The sequence below is a fragment of the Onychostoma macrolepis genome, chromosome 13, assembly GCF_012432095.1.
Source record: "Onychostoma macrolepis isolate SWU-2019 chromosome 13, ASM1243209v1, whole genome shotgun sequence".
Lineage (NCBI taxonomy): Eukaryota > Metazoa > Chordata > Actinopteri > Cypriniformes > Cyprinidae > Onychostoma > Onychostoma macrolepis.
Genome location: NC_081167.1, coordinates 73,576 through 97,251, shown reverse-complemented (window position 1 = coordinate 97,251; position 23,676 = coordinate 73,576). Strand labels below are relative to the sequence as shown.

The following is a 23,676-nucleotide window of genomic DNA, read 5'->3' as shown; positions in this document are numbered from 1 at the left end:
TAAACAACCAAAACAAGCCCTTCACATGAATAAAATACACATACTGATGCATTTAATAGATTACACTTTCAATAAAACATTCGCAGCTGGTCAGAGGCGCCATAAGAGGAAGGTTAGGATAATTTGAAGGGCCCTGTGAGGGACAGGGGCCCCTGCGGTGTGTAAAAGCTGGTTTGATCAGCAGGCGGCAGCTGCGAGCGGCTCAGAACTGCTAAACTATTGCTTTAATTGATTCAAATTTTGCAAAGTTCCTTTTCATCCATTAGTATAAGTTAATCTTAAGACGTGCTCAATAAACGTCACATTATTATTATTATTATTATTATTATTGTTGTTGAGGATGATGTTCATGTGATATTTTATGATAGGGGCTTTTATTTTGAAGGGTGTGCGCCGTTGCCGTGATCACGTGATCGGTCGGTCCGGTGATAGAGTCGCTGATGTGCACAGAGCCGCTCGAAAGCGATAATAAATAAGAGATCCGCGCATGTGAATGTCATTTGATTTGTTTAGCTGTCGGGAGAGTGATTCACAGCGCGATGTTTCGATGTGTCTGGTGTCATTCTGCCTGCTGATGGCTAGAGACGATACAAGGATCAAAACAAATGAACGATTTTAACAGGTTTGACTTGTTAAAACAGTCGACGGTCTCAGACTGAAATATGATACACGTTACGCTATTTTGACAAGGTCTGTGTAAAATATCCGCTGTGCTTGATGCAGATATCCGCTTAGCATTAGCTTTAGCCGCAGATGTAGTCAGTCACTGCTCACGTGACTCTATCTCCACAACAGATGATCAAACACTCATAGATCCACACACACACACACACACACACTCCTCTGACAGCAGGCATCATGGCGAACGTGACGGATCTGCAGAGTAAATACAGTAAACTGGCCCAGGAGTACTCAAAGGTGAGCTCTTCATCATCATCATCATCAGACACTAGTGATGAAAGAGTGATGTCTGTCGGTTCTTAAACACTGTCTCCTATTATTTGTCATTTCATCTTCTAACGTTAAACGTGTGTAAATGATGAAATGTGTTCTGGTGAACTGTATATGCAGTGGTTTCTGTGTGATTGACCGCTGTGTGTGTGTGTGTGTGTGTGTGTGACAGCTCAGAGCTCAGAATCAGGTGCTGAAGAAGGCCGTGGTGGACGAGCAGACCGCCTCCTGCTCCCTGAAGGTGTGTGTGACGTCTGGCCCGCCCCTGCGCTGGAGGTCTGGTGGTGTGCTCACGTGTGTGTGTGTGTGTGTGTGTGTGCGCAGGATGAGCTGAAGCAGAAGGAGCAGAGCTTGAGGAAGGTGGAGCAGGAGATGGACAGCCTGAGCTTCAGGAACCAGCAGCTGACCAAACGAGTGGAGCTACTGCAGGAGGAGCTGCTGCTGTCTGAGAGCAAGAGCAAGAAGAGCAAAGTGACCACACCCTCTCTCACACACACGCCCTCTCACACACACACACACACACACTCACACACACACACACACACACACACACACACACACACACCTCTCTCACACACACACACACTCTCACACACACACACACTCTCTCACACACACACACACACACACACACACACACACACACACACACACACACACACACACACACTCTCACACACACACTCTCACACACTCACACACACACACACACACACACACACACACTCTCACACACACACTCTCACACACACACACACACACACACACACACACACACACACACACACACACACACACTCTCACACACACACACACACACACACACACACACACACACTCACACACCTCACACACACACACACACACACACACACACACTCTCACACACACACACACACACACACACACACACACACACACACACACACACACACTCTCACACACACACACACACACACACACACACACTCTCACACACACACACACACACACACACACTCTCACACACCCTCTCACACACACACACACACACACACACACACACACACACACACACACACACACATATACACACTCTTTCTCCATCATTCACTGTCCAGCCACAGGACTAGGATTAGTTTCAGAAATCACAGGGAGCAAATGAGATTAGTGGTCGACTGATATATCACCAAGCCTGATATAGCGCATATCGGCCGATGCGTTCGAGGTGGGACTTTTATTTTGCCGGCGCTGAGAAGGACAGCACTTGAGCACACAGCGCTCCTCTTGTTCGCTGTCGTCGTTAACAGCTCTGTCTAATACAGAGAGAAGTCTGGCTAATAATCAGAACTGTTAAAGCAATTCAAATGTATACAAAAAGTATTATAGCGATTGCTTTTATATTATTAGTAATAGAAAGACAAACATTACTTTCTCGTTTGCCGTCAGCATTCGGCAAATACGCATTTATGTCATTTAAACAAATCTTTGAATGACTAACGAACATTTAATTTCACAAACCTTGCAAACTTGTTGAATCCAGCTGTGAGATGAAGTGTGTTTGTGTGCTGCGTGTTCTCTGCGTGACGCACTTTAAACTCCTGATTTTATATTATACTGCGCTTTATGCATTTGCTCGCTGTCATATTCATCTCATTTGCACTGTGCTGAATGTAAAATGAATGTTATCTTGGCTTTATTTGAAGAAATATGATTCCCGAAGCACACAAACTTCCCAGAATACTGAGAGCCCTGTTAGTCAGTGTTTACTTCCGTGTTAATTATATTTTTATTAAATATTTATTTATTTGTGGAAAATACTTTATCATCTAAAGTGTAATTGTTTATTTTACACATTTATTTTTTAATCCATTTTTAGATGATTAAATGATTTCAAATTTCTTAAATATTAATTATGACATGATATCGGCTTTATATCGGCCATCGGTCACCCTGCGTTACAAGATATCGGCAGCGGCTGTCAGAAACCCACATCGGTCGACCGCTAGATGAGATGCTGTCTTACTCTCACACACGTGACCGCGGGAGGACGTTTAACGTGCATCAGCAGTCATTGTTGTTGGTTTGTGTTTGTTTGCGCAGAATAAAGGTGACTCTCCATCTCAGGTCAACCTGCAGACACAGAGTGTGTTTGATGAAGATCTGCAGAAGAAGATCCAGGAGAACGAGCGGCTTCACATCCAGGTGTGTGTGTGTGTGTGTGTGTGTGTGTGTGTGTGTGTGGGACGCAGATTGATTCTGTGCATCCGGCTGTGTTTGAACTGTTTTTGACATTCAGAAGAGCTTCATCACACAGTGAATGCATAGACTTTCAATAGTGTTATGACTTACTCACTATTGTCATCTCAAACACAATAAAACAACAGTTCAGATATCATTGTACAAAATACATACACACGCAGACGGTCACATGCTCACACAGAAACATTCTCAAACACAGAAACTCATTGTCAACGCTGTCGCTCGACTTTTATCAATAAAACAGCTTTTTTACAGAAAGAACTACATGATGTTTCTTGGCAGTGAGGTGGGAATGTCACTGTTTTTAAAGTAATTAGCTTCACACACAATCTCTCGCTTTTGCTTGATCTCTGTCTGATTTGGAGCGGGTGGAATTGTGCATCTGATCTGACCCCTATACAAACTAACTAATAAACAAAAAAAACATTTATGCTCCATGTCAAATTCCATTTGATTAATTTAATTTTAGATCAGCAAGGTTAAGGAGTCCATTTTTATGGACAAAAGGGAGATAAATCACATAAGTTAAGCAGCGGGGAACCTCATGGTTCGGTGCTTGGTCCTCTCTTTTTCTTCTCACTTATTACTAAGAACAATCATGCAGATAGTCATGTAGTGTTAGCATAATCAGAGCTCACCGGTGAGAGTTCAGCTGTTGATGGTGTTGTGTTCTTCTGTCTGTAGTTTTATGAAGCGGATGAGCAGTACCGTCGACAGGAGGCTCAGCTGAGAGCACGGCTGGATCAGCTGGAGAAAGAGTCTGAGCAGCATCAGGCCGTCGTCGACGCTCTCAACCGCAAATACACAGACGCCATCGAGAAACTGCAGAACGATAAAGCCCGTCTGGAGGTCAGGGACACATTCACATGCTGGAAACCCAGTGTGTTCATTAGGAATGGGCCTCGAGATGCTCAAGATGACCGTCTTGACAACACTTAAATCACTTTTCACACAGATGGATTTCTAGCTCACTGTTCTGGAGACTTTCATTCTGATCTAGTGTGTTGATCTAGGCCTTGAGACGCGTTTTTCTGAACTTGACCGCTGTTTTAACCCAACGCTGTGCTCGATATGTAATTGATGTTGATGTGTGTATGTCCATGATGAGGTGTAAACGTGTCTGTTTAATGATGTTCAGGTAAAGGCTCAGACGCTGGAAAGAGAAGCCAAGGACTGTCGAATCAGAACTGAAGAGTGGTGAGTATCTCCATTCACTCATCACTACAGTGCAAGGACTATCTCTGATCCTGTGATTCAGGACGCCTGGTTCACACGCACAGTGTTTCTGTTGTGTAGTATGATCCTTTTTATACATCGAGGTGCATCCCATATCCAGATCACACTTAAAACACACTGAACCACAGCAGATCGCAGCACAGCTGTGCTGTAACCTGTTCATATGGGCGTCTAAATGATGATCAGCAGTCACATCTTACTCAGATGTCTTCTGAAATATCTTCTCCATTATATATAGCTGTGACAGCGATGTTGAATAGCTGATGTATGGAGTGTGTGTGTGTGTGTCAGTCAGCAGCAGCTGAGGAAGTACCAGAGTGAAGTGAGCAGTCAGTTAAAGCACAGCAGCAGTGTGATCCAGGAGAAAGTGCCCTTCAACGACACCCGTGAGTATCTCTCTCACACACACTCACACACATGTGTTTGGTGTTTAGTCATGTGTGTGACTGTGAGTATTGTGTTTCCTGCAGAGCTGAGTGACTACAACAGTCTGAACGTTCCTCTGCACAACCGAAGGCATCAGGTGAGCGGGATCCTCCTGCTGTCTGCTGTCAGTGTGACTGTTAGAGCAGCGTAACGTCATGTGTGTGTGTGTGTGTGTGTGCGCGTGCAGCTGAAGGCTCGTGACGTGGCGGCTCAGGCTCTAGGGTTTGTGCAGAATCTGGTCTCGGCTCTGCTGAACTTCCACTCGTACACGGAGCAGAGAGTCCACATCTACCCGCTGGACTCGTCCATCGAGGCCATCTCGACCGTCAACCTGAAGGTACAGACACTGACTGCATCAATAAAACCAGATTTATTGTTTGAATTTTGTGATAAAATTCACATAATTTGAGATTGAAGAAAATGTTTTATATTAAAAGAATAATAAGTGTCCCTGCAGCACAGAAGCAGTCATAAGCAGCAGCTATATTTGGAGCAATAGCCAACAATACATTGTATGAGTCAAAATTATACATTTTCTTTTTATGCCAAAAATCATTAGGATATTAAGTAAAGATCACGTTCCATGAAGATATTTTGTAAATTTCTTACCGTAAATATATCAAAACTTAATTTGGACAACTTTAAAGGAGATTTTCTCAATATTTCGTTTTTTTGCACCCTCAGATTCTCAAATAGTTGTATCTCAGACAAATATTGTCCAACAAACCATACATCAATGGAGAGATTAGTTATTCAGCTTTCAGACGCTGTATAAATCTCAATTTTGAAAATTTTGAGAGCTAATCATCTACAGCTAATGTTTAATGAAGTTTAGTTCGCTCGTCAGCTGAACACCGTGTAGACTAAAATATCTGGTTGCATCCGGCTGAAGTTCATCCACGCTGTGAAACAAACACTCATACAGTCAAAACACAAACGCCAATCAAGGTCACCGCTTCATTTCAGCTTTTCAAAACTGTTTCGGACAAATTCACTTCAGATGCTGAAGTATGGGTGCATCTCTGAAAGCGAGATCATGTGGCTCTTTCTGTCAGAAAACTATTTCATTCTGTTTTCTCGTTTAATGCTAATTATGGTGTTGATTGAATGAATGTATCTCAAGCATTCAGCACCTGAAACAGAGGTATTGTACAGAAAATGATAAGTATATTTCATCAAATACTGTGTGAATGTGAGCAGATGAAGAGTTCCTCTCTGGACAGTGATGTCCATCACCACAACACGCTTTAATTATGCAGTAACGACTCTTCAATATCTCTTACATATCGGACAGATGTTTTAGCTGATAGTATCTATGCCATGGTCAGCGTCAGTCCTGCAGAGTTTTGCAGAGTTCAATTAAATAAAAATCTTACTAGTGAAAAGAGAAAAAAAACTTAGTGTAATGAATAAGAACCAGTATCTAATAATTAAGTTCTAGTATTTAATAATATGTACTATTATATACTGAATAAGTACTTTTTTTAAATGACTAGTAGATAAAGAATAAGTACTAGTGCTTAACTGAATAGATAAGAGCAGCTAAAATAATGAGTACTGGTAGCGTGAAAACAGATACTAGTATGTTGTGAGGATTGAATGTTAAAAGAGCTGGCCGTAACTCAGGCTAAATCTGCAGGACGTATTGATGATGCTTCAGTGTTGAATTAAAGCGCTCCTGTAATGTTGAATCTGCTGATTCATGTAAGCGGAGAGTGTGTGTGTGTGGTGTGTGTGTGTGTGTGTGCAGTTCTCTCAGTATCTGCACGAGAACGCCTCGTACCTGCGTCCGCTGGAGGAAGATCTGCTGCAGCTGCATCACAGCATCACAGAGGACGGCATCACTGCTCTGGTGAGAGAACACAGACACAGACACACAGACACAGACACACAGACGCACACACACACAGACAGACACGCACACAGACAGACACGCACACAGACACACGCACACACACACACACAGACAGACACGCACACAGACAGACACGCACACAGACACACGCACACAGACACGCACACAGACAGACACGCACACAGACAGACACGCACACAGACAGACACGCACACAGACAGACACGCACACAGACAGACACGCACACAGACAGACACGCACACAGACAGACACGCACACAGACAGACACGCACACAGACAGACACGCACACAGACAGACACGCACAGACAGACACGCACACAGACAGACACGCACACAGACACACAGACGCACACACACAGACACAGACACACAGACAGACACGCACAGACACAGACACACACACAGACAGACACGCACAGACACAGACACAGACACACAGACAGACACGCACACACACAGACACAGACACACAGACAGACACGCACAGACACAGACACACACACAGACAGACACGCACAGACACAGACACAGACACACAGACAGACACGCACAGACACAGACACAGACACACAGACAGACACGCACAGACACAGACACACACACACACAGACACACACACACACAGACACAGACACACACAGACACAGACACAGACACAGACACGCACAGACACACACACACACACACACACATACACACACACACATGTTCGTTTTTGTGAAAAGTGGGGACATCCCATAGGCGTAATGGTTGTTATACTGTACTTACTGTATGTGCTATTGTCCTACACCAACCCTACACCTAAACCTACCCCTTACAGGAGGCTGTGCATTTCAACTTTCCCCAAAAAAACTCATTCTGAGTGATTTATAAGCGTTTTGAAAAGTGGGGACATGGGTCAATGTCCTGAGATGCCACCTTCACCTTGTAATACCTGCCATACCCTCGTCATTATACACATCTATGTCCTGATTTGTCACAAAAACGCGCACACACTCACACACACACACACACGATCACGCCTCACTCCAGCCTCTCTGTGTCTGCAGGAGACGCTGGCCAAGCTGCAGGACTTCTCCAGATCCTTCTCCTCCTACAGCAGCTTCCTGCAGAAGATCCTGCCCTACCAGCTCCAGAGGTGCTTCACCGCCACAGCACACCTCTATCAGCTTCACACATATACAGGATAGATATATATATATATATATGTGTGTGTGTAATAGGGCTGGGGGATTCATCAAAAAAAAAAAAAAAAATTCACAACCGTAATTTCGTTAAGGCAGCCCTGACCGTGTGTGTAGTCACGTGACTCCGTCCAGTAACACAGAACATAGTCATCTGAGCAACCGGAGCAGCGTGAAAATATGCTTTTTACATTAAAACTGAAATCTGACTTTTTTTTCATAAGACATTTTCATTTCTAGAAATTTGTTTTGATTTTAATTGTTCGAAATATGCCATATATAGTTTGTTTCCTTCAATTATTTTAAAATCACAAAGATAAGGATTGCACTTTATCTTTGTTTGTACCTTCCACAGTTATTCAAACGGCGAAAAAAACCAAACAAAACAAAACAAAACAGAGAAAGCGAGCAAAGAACATTTACATTATGAGTGACTTAAGTCTAGCGCGAGTCTAAGCACTCTCAAACTCTCCCCTGATCATCAGTGCCGCTGTCTGTACACGCTTTGAGTGAGTCTCTTCATACTGTAAGAGCTGGTCAAGCTCAGTGAGAATCCATCAACTTGATTAAAACTGATTCAGAATTAATATTTTACAACTTATCAGCTATTCGTCCAGCGTATGGTTAAAAATGAGTATTTCTTACCAATTCTGATGTTTATATTATTCCCTTGGCCAAAGGTCATAATACATGCTAGTGATAATATCATCAACTGAGCCAAGTAAACAAGTTCTGGGCACGAGACGGTAGCTAATGATCAGAACACACGAGACACCTTTCTTTGCAAGGAACAAGAATTTACTGATCTACTCTACTATACATAAAACTGCACTATTAAACACACACACACACACAGTTCAGGGTATGAGAATTACGGTTTGAATCGAGTCCCAAAAGTCAAATATTTGCTACTAGTTCTTAAATTGAAACCTAAGGAAACGCTTGTTGTTTATGATGAGAGAGTTCGCGTGAGAGCTGAATTCAGTCAGCGAGTGTGTGCAGTGAACAAAAAACTCCTTGCATTCATAAGCTCAACAGACTGGTGTGTGTGTGTGTGTGTGTGTGTGTGTGTGTGTGTGTGTGTGTGTGTGTGTGTGTGTGTGTGTGTGTGTGGGGTTATAATGTGCAACACTGTAAAAATGCATTAAAAAAATCATGGGGCAACATTGAGCAGATCTAAATTTAATGCTGCAGTCAACACTTCATTTCATTTTCATTTGATTTAACATCCGTAATGGATTTAGTTTAACTGTACATCAGCGTTTGTGTCCGAGAGTCACCACAGTTTCTGCAGGCGGAAGCTAGAGTCCAGATATTACATCACTGACCAGGGGTGAGCCATCATTAAAAATGGGAATTTCTCTGGATTTACTAATCCTTGGGTACTTTTGGGATAACGTAACTACACAACTGCATTAAATATATCACACTGTTCAAGTGGATTTGGGATATTTTAATGTTTTAATGCATTTGAATGTATTTTCAGAGCTTGCAATTTCCAATTAAAATGTTCACAGCTGAAATATAAACTTGTTGAATTTCTGCGCTGAAGATGCAAGTCTTGACAATACAATGTGTTGAAATGCAAGCTCTGTTAATGCAGTGCAGTTTTTGATCAGTGCAGGGCAACGTGTTTTCTTGTCTCCAAGACGTCAGTCGTGAATTTGAGCTTGTGTGTGTGTGTGTGTGTGTGTGTTGTGCAGTCTAGAGGAGGACTGCGAGGCGTCTCTCTGCACGACAGCGCTGGCGTCCAAGAACCGGCAGTTACAGAAGGACATGAAGAAACTGACCGCTGTCTTCCAGAAGCTGAAGTCTTACGTGGCTCTGCTAGCCCTGCCCAGTGAGTGTGTGTGTGTGTGTGTGTGTGTGTGTCTGAGAGTTTGACTGAGTGCTGTCTTGTGCCGCAGGTGTGTGTTCAGATGCCATGTGTCAGAGCAGTGCTAACGCAGTCTTCACCCAGATGAGCGCGTGTTTACACGGCCTTCACGACGCCGCCACAGGTGAGTCGGGGCTTTAATGCTGCACTCGCTGCAAAACAATTGAATTGAACAAAATGAAGCGTTTAAAACAAGAACAAACATCTGACAATGGAAACTTGTTTTCTCTTTGAATAATTTTTTATTTTTATTTTTTATCATAAACTCACTTCATTTTGCTCAATTCCTCATTAAACAAGACTTCTTACCTAATCTAATTGATATAAGAATCTTTAGACATTTGCACTGTAAAACAAAGTATGGACATCTGTGGAAGGTTGTGATTTTAAACTTTAAAGTGTTGCTAATAAAACTCACAGTGTTTGTCTAGACCAGAGGTCCCCAGCCACCGGGTCGCGACCCACTACCGGCCCGAGGAGGAGCTGCTGCCGGCTCGCAAGAACGCTCTGGGAAATGTGTATAGATGCACTATACACTAGTGTACATCACCAAGCCCGATATAGCGGCCGATATTTGCCGATATTCTTCAAATATCGGCATCGGCCGATGCGTTCGAGGTGGGACTTTTATTTTGCCGGCGCTGAGAAGGACAGCACCTGAGCACACAGCGCTCCTCTTGTTCGCTGTCGTCGTTAACAGCTCTGTCTAATACAGAGAGAAGTCTGGCTAATAATCAGAACTGTTAAAGCAATTCAAATGTATACAAAAAGTATTATAGCGATTGCTTTTATATTATTAGTAATAGAAAGACAAACATTACTTTCTCGTTTGCCGTCAGCATTCGGCAAATACGCATTTATGTCATTTAAACAAATCTTTGAATGACTAACGAACATTTAATTTCACAAACCTTGCAAACTTGTTGAATCCAGCTGTGAGATGAAGTGTGTTTGTGTGCTGCGTGTTCTCTGCGTGACGCACTTTAAACTCCTGATTTTATATTATACTGCGCTTTATGCATTTGCTCGCTGTCATATTCATCTCATTTGCACTGTGTGCTGAATGTAAAATGAATGTTATCTTGGCTTTATTTGAAGAAATATGATTCCCGAAGCACACAAACTTCCCAGAATACTGAGAGCCCTGTTAGTCAGTGTTTACTTCCGTGTTAATTATATTTTTATTAAATATTTATTTATTTGTGAAAAATACTTTATCATCTAAAGTGTAATTGTTTATTTTACACATTTATTTTTTAATCCATTTTTAGATGATTAAATGATTTCAAATTTCTTAAATATTAATTATGACATGATATCGGCTTTATATCGGCCATCGGTCACCCTGCGTTACAAGATATCGGCAGCGGCTGTCAGAAACCCACATCGGTTGACCGCTAGATGAGACACTGTTGCTTGTTGCGTGTTGAAGATTGTTCTAATTATTCAGTATTTTCGTTGTATGTGATTGATTATGGAGTAGTAATTTGATGATTTCATGATCAGTTAGTATGTGAAAGATTGTTCTGATCTGATGTATTAGGCGTTAAACGGAGCGCAGCTGATCCGTGATTCGTACAGACCAGACCCCACCGTTCGGCACGCATGTGATTCGCTGATTAATTTGCCAATTTACAGGTGTAAGGTCCGCCCACTGGTCCAGCGACAGCAGCCAATGGCACGGCAGAAGGATTCTTGCGTGATGCTGTCTTTCCTTTTATGCAACAAAATAAATTAAATATATTTTCCTAAATACATTACCTCTTTAATTCATCTGACTCCAAAATGAAAACAGTTTTGAGGGGAAATGAGTGGAGAGAGCGTGAAAGTGAATAAAGGAAGTGGAGGTGTGGAGATTGTGTCTCTCAGTTGGGTGTGTTGTCTTACAACAAGTTCAAGCAGTTCTAAACCACTCACGCTGTTCTCACACACAGCCGAAGCGCTTCAGACAGCGCAGAAACACCCAGCCGATTCCTCTTTCACGTCTCCCTGTGTTTAAGATATATACACACAAAGTTATGTCAAAAAACGCTTCGGCGTTCTCATTCTCTGTGCTTTAAATATTTTTTTTTTCTTAATTATCCAAAAAAAACATGCAATCTCTGACTCAAAAACCACAATATGATCCGTTGAACCACTATATATATAATTTATATAAATTCACCCCCCCCACCGTGAGAATATTTTCAAACCGTCACCGGTCCGCGGTGTAAAGAAGGTTGGAGACCCCTGGCCTAGATGTGGATTCAGAGAACGCATTGACATATTGTGTTCCCTTCGATTTACTCCTTAAATCTTCTTTACTGACTAGTCTTAAATGCTGTGTGTGTGTGTGTGTGTGTGTGTGAGCAGAGCTGTCGCAGCACTACAGTCAGAAGGCGTCTCTGGAGCAGGATCTGCCCACCGTCACGCAGAAGTTTCGCACCACTAACGAGTGTTTGCTGTCCTCGCTGGCGTCGCTCACCAACAGCTGTGGAAAGGTCTTCACTTCAGATGTAGTCTGTCTCAGTTTCTTCTGTTTCTTCAGACTGATGATGATCCCATCAGATCTCTCTGTGGAGCAAACTAAAATCTCACTCCATTATTACAATTAATGGCTAAATGAGTGTTTGGAAATGTAAACGGATATTTCCTCCTGACACACTACAGCAAAATACTGAAATGAACAAATAACTGACTTAAAACCATTTTTAGATGAAAAGACTAGAGTTCTGATCATTTTGGCCTCCGCTGTAAGTAAATAGTTTTCTACTGATGCAAATATTTTAGAAATGATGCATTGTGATACAAATAATAATAATAATAATAATTTGTTACATTTATATAGTGCTTTTCTAGGCACTTTACTACATAGTAAGGGGGTTGCTCCTCATGATGAGGCGACGGCAGCCAGAACGCCCACCACACACCAGCTTTACTGGTGGAGAGGAGACGGTGATGAAGCCAATCAGTGTTTGGAGATAATTAGGAGGTCATGATGGTCAGAGGCCAATGGGCAAATTTGTCCAGGAAGCCGGGGTCTACTCTTTTCGAAAGATATCCTGGGATTTTTAAAGACCACAGAGAGTCAGGACCTCGGTTTAACATCTCATCCAAAAGACGGTGCTTGTCCCGTCACTATACTGGGGCGTTAGGACCCACACAGAGCACAGGGTGGTCTCACTAACACCTCGTCCAGCAGCAGCTAGCTTCAGTGGGTGACCAGTCTAGGGCTGCAGGGTGATATAATGACAACTTATATCCTATGCACACTTTTTTTAAATCGCTGCATCACATTGTTAACTTTTATGCTGATGCACCGAGCGAATCAGTGAATCTTACCATCTCTAACACACACAGACACACACAGCGCTGCGCTCCTCTTCATTCAGTTCTGTCTCCTCCAGATGGCCACCTTCTTCAGCAACAACCTGGATTTCTTGGCGTCGTGTCCCGGCTACAGTCCACGAGGAGGCTTCCTGAACCCGCGGCAGGTGGACAGCGTGACGGAGAACAAGAGACGAGCTGCCACCTACATGAGCACCATCAGAAAGGTCCTGATCTCTGACACACAGACGTCCTGCGGTCATGAGACGCCACACACAGGATGGGATTTTTACATAGTTATACAGATTTTCATAGTCTCTGACCTGAAAAGTATGACACGCATGAATTTGGGGAGAGGGATGAGATGAAATCAGAGCGGGCCTCTAAACCCATGTTTGTGTGCAGTCCAGTCTTCAGACGCAGTGAGTGGAGGCGTTGTATTGGTCACCTGACTGAGCGTTGTTGTGTTTTCATGTGTGTTCAGGTGCAGTCAGAATCGGTGCCGTACAGAGAAGCGTTAGCAAACAGACACGTTCTGACGAGCTCTACGGAGAGCAGAGAGGGACTCATGCAGCAGGTATGTGTGCAGACGCGTCTCAGACCGCGTGTGTGTGTGTGTGTTAGAGGTCGACCGACTTGGGTTTTTCTCTGGCCGATGCCGATATTTAGAAATGAGGGCAGCCGATGGCCGAGATATGATGCTGATTTTTTTGGCCGATTTGCTTTGTTTGTTTTCTTCATCTCATAGAAGAGAGTTTGAGTAAATGATTATTGCAGGGTACAGATAGTAGTAATAGCAGCCTAATTCACAGTAATAATACATGGCTCAAAACTTAAGCACCTTCTCAAAACAGTTCTGAAGCATGCTTTTTGTTTATGTTTGCTGGCAGACACCAGTGTTTCCCACAGACCTGCACATGCACACTCATCCTCTGCCTGCAGGAGGCGCTGCTGGAGCCGTTTCCCTGGTAACGGCTGTAATCTAATAAACGCAAACGCTACTTTATCAGGCATTACAGGAAAGATGAAATTAACATTTAAGCTTTTCTGAAGATGGTCGGTTCTTTTCAAAGATACATTCATATAAAAACACCCGCAGTTTATGCAACAAAATATATAAGCCATTTGGAAAATCAAAAGACTCGATGTATGGGAAACACTGGACACTGCTATAAGTCAAATAGCCATAATCTAAGTGATGATAAAAATAAAAGCTCACTCATATATTTTCGTGGAGGCTATTGTTGGACCCACACAAACATTTAATGAAGAAAATAAACGTGCACGTTATAATCAGCCCAGAAGTTTCGTCTGAATTGCACGCGTTTCTACTTTCACATGCAAATGACTTGTTGCACTTATTAATATAAGCACAGTCGGCATCAGCTCTAGTAGGCTAAAGTGTGATTACGCTTTCGAAACGGTCTGTTTTGCCCTGCCATCGTTAGCTGAAGCTGTGTGTGAACAACAACGCTTAGCTGCCCGCAGATGCGCCTGCCTATAAATCGGTCTGATTTGCAGCACAACCGAGCGATGCAGATTCATTTAAAAATCATCCCGATCACTCGGTCGACCTCTAGTGTGTGTGTGTGTGTGTGTGTGTGTCTCTGTCTGACGGTGCGTGTGCTCGGCAGGTGGCTCAGAGTCAGGAGAAGATCTCTCGTCTGGAGCAGGAGAAGGAGCACTGGCTGCTGGAGGCTCAGCTGGGGCAGGTGCGTCTGCAGAAGGAGATCCAGCGCATCGCTCAGCTGGAGGCTCAGATCACCACCGGATGCCCAGCAGAGACGCACAGCGCCGCGGACAGCCCCGAGCCTGTGTGTGCTGACGCTCCGGAGCCCGTTCAGGACGCCAGCATCGTGAGTGACATTACTTTGATTTCCAATCCAAACATTGATACTGAAAATGCATTTTGAGTCTTTTTTACACAGTACAGTACAATCTTTCATAGACGTGTTTAAACACAATAAATATAAGCAACACATTCAAGATTTACTTCTAGATTTATGTAATAAGTGGCAAAACATTTAAAATACTTTTCTTAAGTTATCAAAGGCATACATTAAAACTTACCGTTGACAGAAACAGCTCTGCTGCCTTTTCTTGAGCATTTAAAGCTTTCTTACAAGCAGTCCTGCGGTTCATAAAGAGCTTTGTCTTCCTACCTCCACGAGTGCCATCTACAATTGCCTTGTTTATCTAAAAGTGCTCTTTTCCTTTAAACCTAGCCAAAAAGCCAAATGAGCTCGCTTATAGTGCGGACGCGGTGTGATTTGAAGCCATTTGCACATTTTGAGAGAGAAAGAGAGCGAGAGCGCCGTGATTCACTCACGCTGCTTGTGGAATTACGTCTCATATAAGGTTTTCAAATTTCTTTATAAGTTATTAAATGAAGAAATATGAATTGTACCTCATTATAATTATATTACCGGCGCCGGACAGAGACTGAGACGGTGAGATGCCAAACCTCTCACGGCAGATGCATCTTCAGCGTGAGATCAGGCCGCCGATCAAACATCACAAAGCGATTATCGGCCGATAGCGATCGGTAGCCGATCAGTCGGAGCACCCATATCTGTAATTCAAAGGGCAAACACCTTTCCAGTGGAGTTCATCAGTGTATTGTGTTCTGAAGAGACCTTTTGTTTGCAGTCACAGCCAATCACAGACATGAGCTCTTGAACGCAGTAGCCAATCAGAGGAGTTTGAGTTTGTGGGGAATCCACTCGAGACCAATCAAAACACTGGAGTCTGTGTTCAGCTCAGTTCATTTTCATTTAAAATCTTTCATATTTCCTATATGTGTCACAGAGTTAATGTGTCTTGTTTCCTTGTTGCAGGTGTCAAAAATAAATGTCCATTAGAACTTAGTGTGACCTGAACTGTGTTTTAAACCAGGTTGTGCGATACCGGTTATATTATCTGTTATCAAATATTACTGGACGTAAAGTAAATGCATTATTGAAATGTTTTTTTCTGTCTGTTATGTGTCTGTATTGTCAGATCGGGATGCTGACCATCACTCCCTGCAGCGAGAGCGTATGTATTCATGTGCGTTCCCTTCATGAAGCGTATCTGCACACTCACTCCTGCTGTATGAATATGAATCTGAATCATGAGCTGTTGATGTTTGTGTGCCGTAGGCTGCAGATCAGGAGTCTCGTGAACATCTGATCAAGCATCATTACATGAGCCGTGTGTCAGAGCTCACCGCTCAGCTGCAGATGTGTGACAGTAAAGCCGTCCACTTCCACGCTGAGGTCAGTCATTACAACACACGGTCAGTCCAGCAGATCCATTAAAACAGTAGATGATGTTCCTTTGAAAACACACTTGGTCATGTACAGTTTCTCTGCAGTTTTTGAATGAGGTTTTGAGCTGGGTAATATGATATATAACACTGATATCGTCTGGTTTTAGACCTAGATGTATTGTTTATATTGTGCTCATGTATCAGTGCTGCAGTGACTCCTATAAATGACTGAGCTGTCAAAGATGATTAAGAGACTTAAATACTGGTCAGTTTTGTTCTAAATAAGAGTGAACTATTATCAATAAATATTAGTGCTGTCAAATGATTAATCGCATCCAAAATAAAAGTATTTGTTTACATAACGTGTGAACTGTGTATATTACATATATATTAATAGACACACATGCATGTATATATATTTGAGAAAAATGTTATGTTTATATATTAAATATCTTTATATATAAATTTAATTATATGATTATATACATGTAAATATTTTCTAAATATAATATACACAGTACACATACATATATTTTGTAAAGAGAAAAAAAAACGTTTATTTTGGATGCGATTAATCGTTTGACAGCACTAATAAATATACAGAAGTTGTTTTAAGTGGAAAATAGCTTGGGCTGGGTGATATGGCCAAACATATTATAATGATGTTTTTTTTCCATATTGTATGATATCAGTATTTACAAAAACAAAAACTTTTTGTTCACAGTTAAACTTTAGAGTAAGATACATTTTGATATAAGGCCCCATTACATTTTATTTTATTTTCCCCTAAATTCTGCTCTTCCTTTTATTTTTTCCTGGATTTTATAATTCAATACAATTTCTCATAAAAAATGATGAAATGAATTAATCTAATTAATACAACTTGATTTCATTGATCTTGTAAAATGTGAACAATTAATTTACAAAAAACATTGCATTTTAATTTTTTTGTCAAATAAGATGCAGCAAAACAGAAGTGTAAAAATTAAAACATGGATGAAAGAATATCTTGGTTGTATGATATTCCCTAAAAACATTAATGTTGTTGCCACTTCTTTTAGAAGTAAGCTTTAGAGTACGTTTTAGTATATAATAGTAGTATATTTCTGTCATAATTTCTTCAAGTTAAACCGGTCTTTTATTTTGACGGGTTGTGGTGCAGGTCTTTCAGCTTCAGCGTGTATATGATGGTAGTTTTGTGTGAAGCTGCTGAAGTGACTCTCAGAGCAGCTCTGGAGATGAAGTTTGTGTGTTCATGTCCTCGTTGATTGAGACGCAGACGCTGAAAAGAGTATCAGACAGAGAACATGCGGTTATTAGCGATGCTTTGAGCACATGTGATCAGAAGCGGTCATCACGTCCGGTGTCGCTGTGTTCTCTTCCAGTGTCGAGCTGTGGCCAAACGCCTGGCGATGGCAGAGAAGTCCCGCGAGACGCTGACGGAGGAGCTGAAGCTGGCTCATCAGAACATCACACGCTTACAGGTACGGCTAGCGGCAGCGCTCACCTGACTCAGTGTGTGGTGTGGTGTTTGGCTGACACGCTCTGCTGTGCTTCAGGACGAGCTCAGCACCACCAAGAGGAGCTATGAAGATCAGCTGAGCATGATGAGCGACCACCTGTGCAGCATGAACGACACACTCAGCAAGCAGCGCGACGAGATCGACACGCTCAAGCTCGCCTCCAAGGTCAGACCCCAGCGCTGCCGCTGATCGTTTAGCTCTGAAATATGGGTTAGATTTCTTAGAGAGTGAACTTCAGTTTAAAACTCTGCATTTCATTTAAAACTTATGAGGAATTACTGTGACACTTGAGTGGAAACGAATGCAGAGGTTATAGGAAATAAACTCTTTAGCTGCTGTGATTTTGTTAAAATATGAGTTACTAGATTTGTCAATGTAAGATCTTTTTTTTTTTTTTCTTCAGTGTCCACCAGTGATTTCTGTGATCTTTAAGCATGTAAGAGGTCATTGTACTATAAAATACTGTGTTTCAGACCTCAGTTTCCTCCTCGCCGGGGAATTTGCTGAAACCAGTTGCCAAAATGATTAATTTTCTATATCCTCCACATGATCAGACTGGAAACAAGCTAGATCTCAAACCCATCACGACAGAAGCGGCTGTTTGTTTGGCCTCTGTTTAAAGATTTAAGACTCCAGCATCCATATTTGACTTTTTTTGTACATATTTGAATAATACATCGCTGGGTAATATTATAGTTTACATTTTGAGATGAAATAAGAAATCATGCAGTTGAGATCGGCTGTGTATTATATATCTGTTTATGTGAATATACTGTATGTATTCAGGTAAAGTTGGATAAACTTTTGGTAGTTTATTATTAATTTTGAATTTGATTAATTGGTTATGTGATGCTATTGAGAATTATGAAACCCAGAAGGTTTTGTTCAATTCATAACAGTTATTGTAGCAGCAGAATTATTAATAGTTGTCACACTGACATGGTTAAAGGAATAGTTTAGCCCAAAATCATCATTCTGTCATCGTTTTCCCATTATCATGAGTTTCTTTCTTCTGTTCAACACAAAATTTTGAAGAATGTTGGTAACCAAACACTTGCTGGTAGCCGTTAACTTCCATAGTATGGTAAGTCAATAGGGACCATCAGCTGCTTGATTACCCATGTTCTGTTGTGTTCAGCAGAAGAGAGAAACTCACTGGAACAACATGAGGACGGGTCAGCGGTGACAGAATGATCATTTTTGGCTGAACGATCCCTTTAACTCTTCACAAACAGACAATATATTGCTGCTGCTTGTCAGTATAGAAAGTAGGGCTGGGTAAAAAATATTGATTTTTTTTGTTTGTGAAATGATATTGATTCTTAAATCCCAAGAATTGATTAGTCTAGCCTGTTTTCAGTTAATGAACAGAACATCGTAGCGCGTCTCCCTTCCAATAAATGACAATAAGCTTTGTGCTTTGTTACTTTACATATGAAACATCTCAGATTTTAAAATTCTGTCCATTTTTATTTTTTATTTTTCAAATAGCATTCTCTTTCTAACAAGATGCTCCCCTCGCGTGTGCTCGTGCCGTCTATGGATTTCATGTATAGCATGTTGAGGTGTTAAGCATGCCCAAGCTGCCATATCTAACCCAGAGGGCTGCTCTATTTGTTCTGGTTTTCCTGCAAAAACCCGAGAAAGGAGACTCAGGGTGGCAATAGCAGGAAACCAGGAGCCATGCTTCTCCTCTCAGACTCAGCCCAGAGAGGAGACCGCTAAGCAGCCGCAGGAGCCCAGTAACTGGGGTGATGATATGAATGTGCAGGCTCCTGATCTGCCCCCCCTCTTCAGTGATGCCCTTGCGGGTGTGACGGGCAGGATGATGATGATGATGAGGAATTATCAGAGGGCCCCTGGAATGTGCGGTCCACTATAAGAGGATGAGGAGGATGCCATCCTCCTTTCTAACTCATCTCGTCCACCAAGCAACCAGAGTGGGGACCCCGCTCTTCATTTTTCAGATTGAAAGTTACTCTGAGTACTAATCCGGCTTTTGTTCCTGAGGTCAGGGACACAACAGGAGCAAACATATTGGTGGAATTGTTAGCGTTCTTTCCACCGCCTTTTTCTTCATCAGAGGAAGAGTGATTACACTCGTCTCTTGGGCTGAGAATTGTCGAGAGAGACCTATTTCATGTTAGTGGTGGTAAATCCGATTGTAATGTGTTACAAAGAAACTAATTTACAAACTCCACCTGGACTTCACGCCCACTCCACCAGAGGAATGGCTACTTCCTGGGCACTGACCAGGAGAGTTTCTGTTTGCTGGGTGTCACTGCACACATATGTGAGATGATATAGATTTGATGTTACAGAGTCATCTCTGGCTGATTCAGTGCTTGGAATGGGAGCGGTGCCTTTAATACACTTCATTCAGGTCATTCACACACTTTTATATTTCAGAAGTGAAATATACAAAAGTGAGGCATCTCACCTCACCACTCTTCTTGCAGACTGCAAGTGGGTTATATACCAGGGAGGCAGGTATTTTCCCAGCGTCACTAGCTGCTGTCTGTCTGTCAGGAAGCTGGTGATCCACTGACAGACGGAGGTGGGGACGGAGAGCTGAGTTAGTTTATTCTGAAGGGTGTCCGGGATGATGGTGTTAAAGGCGGAGCTGAAGTCTGACTGCATCATCCACAGACCTGTTTGCTCTGTAGGCAAACTGCAGAGGGTCCAGTAAGGGTCTAGTGGAGGCCTTCAGATAAGCCAAAACCAGTCTTTCAAATGACTTCATGACCACAGACGTTAGAGCCACAGGTCTGTAGTCAAGTCAAGTCCTGTTATCTTGGGTTTCTTTGGGACGGGGATGATGGTGGAGCGTCTGAAGCATGAAGGGACTTCGCACAGCTTCAGTGATCTGTTGAAGATCTGTGTGAAGATGGGGGTCAGCTGGTCAGCACAGGTTTTTAGGCAGGTTAGTGACACACCGTCTGGGCCTGGTGCTTTCCTTCTCTTGTTCTTTCTGAAGACCTGGCGCACGTCATCTTCACTGATCTGAATTGCAGGTGTGGGGGAGAGGGGGGTTGCTGGAGGTGTGAAAGGTTGTGTGGAGCGGTGTTCAGGGCGGGTGTGGGGTGTTTTTTCAAACCTGCAGCAGAACTCATTCAGATCGTCTGCCAGTTGTTGATTCTCCAGAGTGCTGGGGGATGGTGTCTTGTAGTTGGTGATGTCTTTCATACCTTTCCACACTGATGCAGAATCACTGGAAGAGAACTGATATTTTTCAGAATAATTCCTCTTTGCCGCTCTGATCTCCTTTTCCAGTGTGTATTTGGCCTGTTTATACAAGACTCTGTCCCCATTCCTGCGAGCATCTTCTTTGGCCTGACGGAGCTGTCTGAGTTTTGCAGTGAACCATGGTTTGTCGTTGTTGTAAGTTAGAGGAGTCTTGGTAGTAATGCACATATCCTTACAGAAACTGATATAAGATGTTACAGTCTCTGTGAGCTCGTCCAGATCGGTGGCAGCAGCTTCAAAAGCACTCCAATCAGTGAGGTGGAAGCAGGCTTGTAAAACCTGCTCCGTTTCATTTAGTCCATCTTTTAACAGTTCTTAATACAGGTTTAGCAGATTTAAGTTTCTGCCTGTAGGACGGTATAAGATGAACCAAACAGTGATCAGAGAGTCCTAAAGCTGCTCGTGGGACAGAGTGATATGCATCTTTTATTGCTGTGTAACAGTGATCCAGTATATTACTGTCTCTGGTGGGGCATGTGATGTGCTGTCTGTATTTTGGCAGTTCACGGGAGAGATTTGCTTTGTTAAAGTCCCCTAGAATGATTAAAACAGAGCCCGGGTGTTGTTGTTCTGTGTCTGTGATCTGATCAGCGAGCTTCTGTAAAGCTGAGCTCACCTGCGCTTGCGGAGGAATGAAGACACTCATGAGAATGAACGAGCAGAACGGCTTACAGTTAATGAAGAGAGCTTCTAGATCTGAACAGCACATCTTCTTTAACAGTTACATCTGTACACCACCTCTCATTGATGAAGAAGCACGTCCCGCCGCCGTGTGATTTCCCCGTTGATTCTGCGTCGCGATCCGCTCTGATCAGCTGGAAGGTAGGCAGATGAAGCGCGCTGTCTGGAATGGCGTCGTTCAGCCAGGTTTCTGTGAAACAGAGCAGCAGAGTTTGAAAAATCCCTGTTTGTCCGGGAAAGCAGAACATATTCATTATTTCTACTTTACTATTTTTATTTTTACTGTTCTTCAATATTTAGTTTTTTTTTTTATATATATTTGAACAAATCTGTCAAGTTTTTATAACAACTACCATTTAAAAATGTACTATTTCAAAAAACAAATTGGAGTAGAAATATAACGTGTAATTGCATAGTTTGTATTATAACCTTAATTCTTTATATATATATATATATATATATATATATATATATATATATATATATATATATATATATATATAATTAATGGGTCTAATTTAGGCTGGTGGTGGTTGAGGAGAGACCCCTCAACATGATTGTAAAGCACTATGGGTGTACAGCAATACACAAAGCGCTATATAAATGCATCATTCATTCATTCATTTAAGTGTTTGTGTACAAATCAGTTAATTTTAACCTTCAATATTATAGTAATGTAGTACCAACTGACTCCACGGTTAATTTACAGCATTAGTTGAGAGATATACTGTACCTGATATAAATCCAAAATTGATATTGAATCAAATCAGAATCGGATTGAATTGCAATCGTGAAAATTGTCAATACCCAGCCCTAATAGAAACACTGTTTTGATTAAAAGACTCATCTGTAATAATGAAACTTTGCTAAATCTGATGTTTGAATGAGGCACTGAGTGAAATCTGAGCTCTGTTCTGCTGGACTCTTGCAGGGAAACTCAAAGAAGAACAAGAGCCGATAATGTGGACAGAAGTCTGTCTCAGTGACGGCAAACATTCCCACACCGAACACCAGACATGTGACAGGAAGCAGCTGATCTCCAGAGGAACCACGGCTGTGCGTGTGTGTGTGCGTGTGTGTGTGTGTGTGTGCGAGAGTGTGAGTGTGAGTGCGTGTGTGAGTGTGTGTGTGTTTGTTTAATGGTGGAATTAAAGCGTCTGTTTCTCTTCACACAGATGTTGTTTGTTAGAGAAATCATGCCTCATACACACACTCATACACACACAAGTCTGTTTTTAATTCTGCAGAGAAGCGTGTGTGATTAATTCAGAGGTAAAATCATGGTAAACCCGTGTGCTTTTTTCCAAACAAATATTCTGAAGAAATCGTCTGGATGAGAAGGGTCCATGTGAATGAACACATTGAATCCACAGTGATTTTCCTGCTTCATTTCCTCAGAAAATAAACCATGTTTTTACGCACTAAATCTATTGTCGTTGTGTAGAGTTGAAGAAGTCATATATCACAGATTATTGTGCAGTAGAGTATGATGTGAATCTGTCACTGAATCCATTGAGCTCTTGAGTGCTCTGATAGCTGATGAAGGGCAGCATGAGTGTCATGATCATCTCATCTTGGTCTCTCTCTTATTTCTCTTTATATGGATCTGTTTAGCAGCACAATGTACTGGATTCAACCAAAATCAAGACAATAAAGCTGTAAACTCAGCCTTTTTGCCTTCGTTTTGTTCTTTTCAGAGCCCAATGCTTATCCTAAGAGGACTAAACAAGACTTTAAAAAAAAAATAAAGTTTTTGGGAGCTGAAGTTCTTCCCGTTCACCAAATTTCGACTCCTACTACGGTGGAGGATGAACTCATGAATATTAATTAGGTCGCGCTGACGCTGCCATTGGGCTCATGAATATTAATTAGGCCGCGC

General features: G+C 42.2%; 1 protein-coding gene across 3 annotated transcripts; it reads left to right on the top strand.

The window, feature by feature from the left end:
* The first annotated feature begins 393 nt into the window (after positions 1-393).
* Positions 394-23,464, top strand: ppp1r21 (protein phosphatase 1, regulatory subunit 21). 3 transcript variants are annotated; one of them, XM_058796951.1, is made up of 22 exons: positions 394-918; positions 1,124-1,192; positions 1,276-1,422; positions 3,058-3,135; positions 3,877-4,041; positions 4,331-4,389; positions 4,720-4,814; positions 4,899-4,951; positions 5,042-5,191; positions 6,605-6,706; positions 7,781-7,869; positions 9,619-9,755; positions 9,823-9,915; positions 12,144-12,271; positions 13,178-13,324; positions 13,582-13,674; positions 14,732-14,953; positions 16,098-16,145; positions 16,238-16,354; positions 17,733-17,831; positions 17,907-18,035; positions 22,729-23,464. In XM_058796951.1, exons 1-22 carry the CDS (start codon positions 859-861, stop codon positions 22,756-22,758), a joined length of 2,310 nt encoding a protein of 769 aa, XP_058652934.1. In that variant the 5' UTR covers positions 394-858; the 3' UTR covers positions 22,759-23,464. The 3 variants fall into 3 exon arrangements, with proteins under 3 accessions (XP_058652934.1, XP_058652933.1, XP_058652932.1); XM_058796950.1 differs by having other exon boundaries at positions 3,034-3,135; positions 16,098-16,133; XM_058796949.1 differs by having other exon boundaries at positions 395-918; positions 3,034-3,135.
* Positions 23,465-23,676: the final 212 nt, after the last annotated feature.